Source organism: Opisthorchis viverrini, assembly GCF_000715545.1.
Source record: "Opisthorchis viverrini unplaced genomic scaffold opera_v5_146, whole genome shotgun sequence".
NCBI classification, from domain to species: domain Eukaryota; kingdom Metazoa; phylum Platyhelminthes; class Trematoda; order Opisthorchiida; family Opisthorchiidae; genus Opisthorchis; species Opisthorchis viverrini.
Window position 1 is genome coordinate 1,064,610 of NW_008751801.1, and position 5,523 is coordinate 1,070,132.

The 5,523-nt window shown below is 44.3% G+C and overlaps 1 protein-coding gene across 1 annotated transcript in view; it reads right to left on the reverse strand.

Moving 5' to 3' along the window:
• Window positions 1-5,031, reverse strand: part of T265_06756 (hypothetical protein) — a gene marked incomplete at both ends in the record, with an annotated part of 13,479 nt that extends 8,448 nt beyond the window's left edge. Inside the window, 6 exons of the mRNA XM_009172101.1 lie at window positions 2,097-2,165; window positions 2,211-2,322; window positions 2,371-2,459; window positions 2,498-2,594; window positions 2,632-3,030; window positions 4,931-5,031. Coding sequence (XP_009170365.1) covers window positions 2,097-2,165; window positions 2,211-2,322; window positions 2,371-2,459; window positions 2,498-2,594; window positions 2,632-3,030; window positions 4,931-5,031 — 867 coding nt within the window. The remainder of the gene's footprint in view (window positions 1-2,096; window positions 2,166-2,210; window positions 2,323-2,370; window positions 2,460-2,497; window positions 2,595-2,631; window positions 3,031-4,930) is intronic.
• Window positions 5,032-5,523: the final 492 nt, after the last annotated feature.

Consider the following 5,523-nt stretch of genomic DNA (forward strand, 5'->3'; position numbering starts at 1 on the left):
CGGGATGACTTTGGTCAGTTCATCCAAGAATAATTGCGCCTTCTCCGCCTATTCGAACATGAGAACGATGTCGTCTGCATATTCCAGATCGACAAGGTTTTCTTCACTGGCTATTTGAATACCAGGGTTTTGGAGACCCACCAGCGTTCGTCTCATTATTTCATCGATCACAAAGTTAAAAAGGAATGGGGAGAGTGGGCATGCCTGACGGATACCTCTTTGTGTATGGAGGCTTTTGGAGAGCTCTCCGTACACTCACACGTCCAGAAGTCTGAGAATACAAAGAACGTATTATGTTTACAAACTTCCCGGGTATTCCTTCGTGGGCAACATCTCAAGAAACTTCCCGGGTATTCCTTCGTGGGCAAGCATCTCAAGAAGAACAGACCGATCAACCGTGTCGAATGCGCCTCGGAAATCCAGGAATACTAGAATTGTGGGTCGCTTATACGTATGGCGTTGTTCTAGCACCTGACGAAGTGTGAAGATTTGGTCAACACAACCCCTACCAGGCCGGAATCCCGCTTGCTGCTTTCGAGTCAGAGTCTCGCGAGCCACCGTAAGGCGACGAAGCACAATTGACGCCAACAGTATCGTTACAACCGGGGTCAAGCTGATCAAACTGTGGTCACCACACTCACTACGCGCCCCTTTTTTGAAAACGGGCACTATTACCGATTCTCCCCAGTTGTCTGGGACAGGCTTTTTTTCGCAATCGCAAACAAACAGATCGGACAAGCGTGACTGGGGAACTTCAGCCCCGTCTTTCAACAATGTGGGTAGGATGTCTCTAACTTGCATGCAGTGTGGTGAAGCACCTAAATCGCCTGCTACGCGCCCCTTTTTTGAAAACGGGCACTATTACCGATTCTCCCCAGTTGTCTGGGACAGGCTTTTTTTCGCAATCGCAAACAAACAGATCGGACAAGCGCTGACTGGGGACTTCAGCCCCGTCTTTGAACAGTGCGGGTGGAAGGTCACCCGGACCAGGAGCTCGGTGGCGCTTGAGAGGACAGACTACGATTCATTGACCAGATCCTCGATCGCATAATATAGGCTTTATTTCAAAACACATCACGGTAAGCAACGAAAGAAAGATGGTAAGATAGCACTTCTCATGTGTAGATAACAGCTTTATCCGATTTATTCAAAACGGCAGGCCAATTTGGTCAGTAAGATAGAAACAGAGAAGCATTCTATAACATTGACGCTGCCTAAAGCGCGACAGGCTTTTTAAAATGAAGAGTTCGATAAAATCTACCCAGCTCTCGTTATCCTTAAGATGGCAGTGTCAAACTGAATAAAACACTATCTAATGAAATGAAATTGTATATGCAATCAACCATAAAAAGATCTAGTTCTCGAACCTCGAATGAATAGCCCTCCTGCTACAGTAAGGTATTAAATAAAGAGCCGTCGGAAATGCAGCGTTGCTACAGGTTTACGAGCAATAAACTGCACTGAGATCCACGATTACGAACACCAGAGTATTGCGGTTGACTAGATAAATGGTTGCAACCAACAGAATGGACTCACGAATATCTTGCTGTGGTTAACGTGAGAGGTTGAACCTATATCCCGCCTTTATTGAACACGGATTAAGGAACCGCTATGCTTAACGCTGTCCGGTGTTACCGTTAATCTTTCTACCAAAAACATGACTCACTCACAAACACATGGCAGAAGTACTCAGAATACCCAATGTTGGACTTCCATTTATGATGATGTGCAAGGAATTAGCTGTTCCTCCGAAGACTGTCACTAACACAAAGCGCTCAACTAAGGTACTTTTTAGGTGCATACCTGCCACACGGCCCAAGAAAATTACGAGGAACTCGAATAGCACGAAAATGCCAGAAACTATATTTGGTGAACGGAAAAGCTAAGGCTGAATTCATACTTCATTCCCATTTTACTCCTACATGTCAAGCAAAAGCTCTCAATGACGCACACTGGGTCAAAACCAGAGGACAAGTACTACTTCCAGCATCGCCGTGGAATTGTCAACGAATGTTCGAACAAACATAATATCCTCAGGAAAATACGAAAATACTAATACAAGACAGACCAGTGCGAACAGGCCGAATAAAACAAACCTTTTCCGGGGACAAGAAGCTCAACTGGAACACGAACTGGAGAGCAGCGACCAAATTTTTCTTTGTTTCCTAACAGACAAATGATGAACAAAAGCCATCACACAAAAGGCATACCTTGAGGTAGTCAAAATAGTGCAGGAGGAACAAGCGGACCTGATCGGGACGACTCATGAGTAAGAAATGAAATCCGTGTTTCGTGATTCCGACAGGTGTATCAGGTGTTCCACTGGGTGTATATAACGGACGGATGAGAGACAAACTAAGTGATTATTACCCTTTCATCAAATTGGACAACAGAAGAACGTCTTGCACGACCGATCCAACTTCAGAAGATTCAGACCCAACCATGAAATGTAAGAGGGACTACAGAATCATTGAAGAAGAAAACAAACGCGACGTACGTCCCAGCGTTCTGCAGCATAGGTTTCTAAGAAGCCCACGTCTTTCGAGTATTTATCCACCGTAGTCGAACCCAAATCTCCAAGCAATGATTTTCCACTGAAAAGTTACACAAGGGATAATGATCAGTACTTACCCGCCAAATAAAGAAATGCGAAGAGACTCTTGATACTTTTTGCTCAAACACCAGGCTCCTCTGGCGACATTCCCATCAACCGAATGCCATATGCGCAAATCCGATAGTGCCCTACAGGCGTCTTGCAACAGTGCCTGAGAACCTTTTTCCACCCAACCAGAAACAATGGATTTGGGGATCGGTTGCTCAACAAAGAGAAGCCGCGCGACAAAGTGTTTTGCTAACTCTGGTAGTTCGCGAAATATTACCAGACACGTGGGTGGATGAGAGAATAACTCATCCAACAGCAAAATATCCACGTTCCGGATGTATTCGAAAATTGATGCTGCTTTTGGTTCATTCATTAGAAAGTGGAAAACAGTAGTGTGCACTGCACACTGAATGGAGAGTGAACTTATTCTGAAAGTGCAAAAGAATACGTAAATGTATGACACCGTAATGAACCAAGCAAAAACAGCATCCGGTTTATGGCTCTTGTCAGCCCAAACAAATGTGTTTACCCATAGAATTGAGAACACTTTTGGTCAGGCACTGCAGCGCAGTTGAGCGAAAAGTGAGAAGCAGTGTACTGGAAAGACTGTACGAGGTAACTAAGACCGAAAGCAGGATAAGCAGTTGTGTACAGAGTGCAGATGGGAGCCAAAACCAATGACATTCATGAAGGACGCGTAAAATTTAAGTAAACACATCTGTATAAACGCAACGACAATTCGAAAAAGGCAAATAGTCATAATTTTAAAGGTAATCTAAACGTTATGACGAAAATTTTCTTTTGGGAGGCCGACGGATGCCGATTTCGACGAAAAATAACTGACGTCCAGAAGATAAACATGCATATACAACCAGCACAAGTAAAAAGTTCAAAGGATGAAGACACCATCTCTAGTATTCTTTAGTATGATGTGCCTAAATGAGTGAACCGATCTCCTACTAGACTTCCACTAGAGGCCAGGGGTTAGCGCACCAATTTGGGTATCTGGAGTACTGTGAAAAACTTACTACTCTCATGACAAAATACCAGATAACTGACCAATTCGGAACGTATCTGCTTTCCTGATGATGAATCCGCGTCCCGAAAAGACGATAGGGCACTGTGCAGGTACCCAGTTGCCATATAAGATAACCGATGTCCGTTTAGCTGTATCACGCTCTAGTTGCCTAGATGCCACGCCACCCGAAGGAAGCACGAGGTTTGGGATACTGCCAGGCTTCTCAAGCCTGGGGTTCAAAATTGGGACTTTCCGGTCAGCCAATTCCCTGCCTAACCACTGAGTCACACATTCTTATGCTGTATACTTGTTCTATTTTCTTCATCGTTGATTACTAAGTCACCTTTTCTCGTTTCAGTTCACGGTGAGTTTTGGATGAATAAAACTTAGCTTCTGGGCTCTTAGTCTTTTTTGTTCTTATTTTGGTTGTCGCCGCTCACCACCCCTCGTCGAACACAATTTATTATTCCAAAGATTTTCATCGAACAATAAATCGATTCTTGTGCCCTGAACGGTTCGATACCGATCCCAATACGCAAGATATCTGGGAACACCGGTTTTTCACTTTAGTGAAAGTCCTAGAGTCAGTTGCTTCCCATTCACCAGATAGGCTGAAAATCTTGTTCAGCTGAGTTTTTCCTAAGTCTTATTGCTCTATCAAAGACAGTCAGTATTATGAATAAGCTATTGCAACCTTGTGAGAAATTCATATGCAACCGAAAAATGAAATTCTGTAGCCAAAACGGAGATCAGAAACTTGATCAATTTGTGCAAAGGCTTCGCAGTTTTTCTATAGATATTCTGTTCACCCACGTTGTGAACGCCCCGCAAAAGACGCGACCCTCAAAATCTGTGAAAATAAAGGACGTCTTCAAAAAGCATGCAGATCTACTACTGGTCCGAATGTTAAAACTCATCTGCTTCAAGTGCACCATCTTGCGTCAAGCTGCGTCCACCGACTGTCCCAAAGAATCAGTCAACGATGTGGAAACCGATGAAATTCCACTTTGAGCTTTTCTTGATACTGGTATCCCAGAAAGCTTCAGTTCCGAAAGTGTAGTCCGTCGAAACCACCGCCAACTGAGACCAATTTGACATCCATCCAGCACAAAATTTTACTCCTCGACGTTATTTTTAACATTTCAAAAAGTAAAACATGTATCCCTTTTTTAAGTTTTCAGTATTACGTTACCTCTGTGTGGATGCTGCTCGGCGGATTTCCACACAAATGCCGTTCTACCGCTCGCAGTTAGACGCTGCCACGGCCGAGACGCCCATGCTGCACAAGATTGGCCAAAACTCTTAACTACCTGCCGGTCCGGCAGAAGGCGAGCTCTGATTTGTCAAAATCTTGGATCAGACAACCAATAATGACCAAGTATCTGTCGAATGCCGGTAGCCAGTAATGCATCCAGGTGTCAGAATTTCCAGTGTTGTTGTGGCATATACTTCATATACAACGTGTTGTACGACTGTTCTTGGCCTGATTTTGTGCATCACGGGTTCACAGAATGATACGCAGGATGAAGGCTTTCGCCCAAGTTTCCCGGGTCGCTTTTGTTCTTATCGGTCAGTGGCTGTCGTTCACCTGAAAGGCACGGGTGAAAAAAGGTTGTAGCACTGTTCTTTATGTTCTCAGCGCGCGGCAGTATGCTTGCCAGCGCGAGAATTCACATAAATGAATGTCTAATAGTGCTTTAATCTGGGTTCTAGAAGGAGCGTGAACAACCGACGGAGGAAAGTAATTCCAAGCAGCTGCTACCCAAAATGAGAAAAAATTTTGTCTAATGAATGTGTGCTCTGAGCTTGAAAATGTTCTTACTATGTCCCCGCCGTGTTCGCCGGGTGAACGCTAAAAAACCTGTTTGCCAAGCTTTGTAAAGTAAAGTAAAGCCATAAGGCC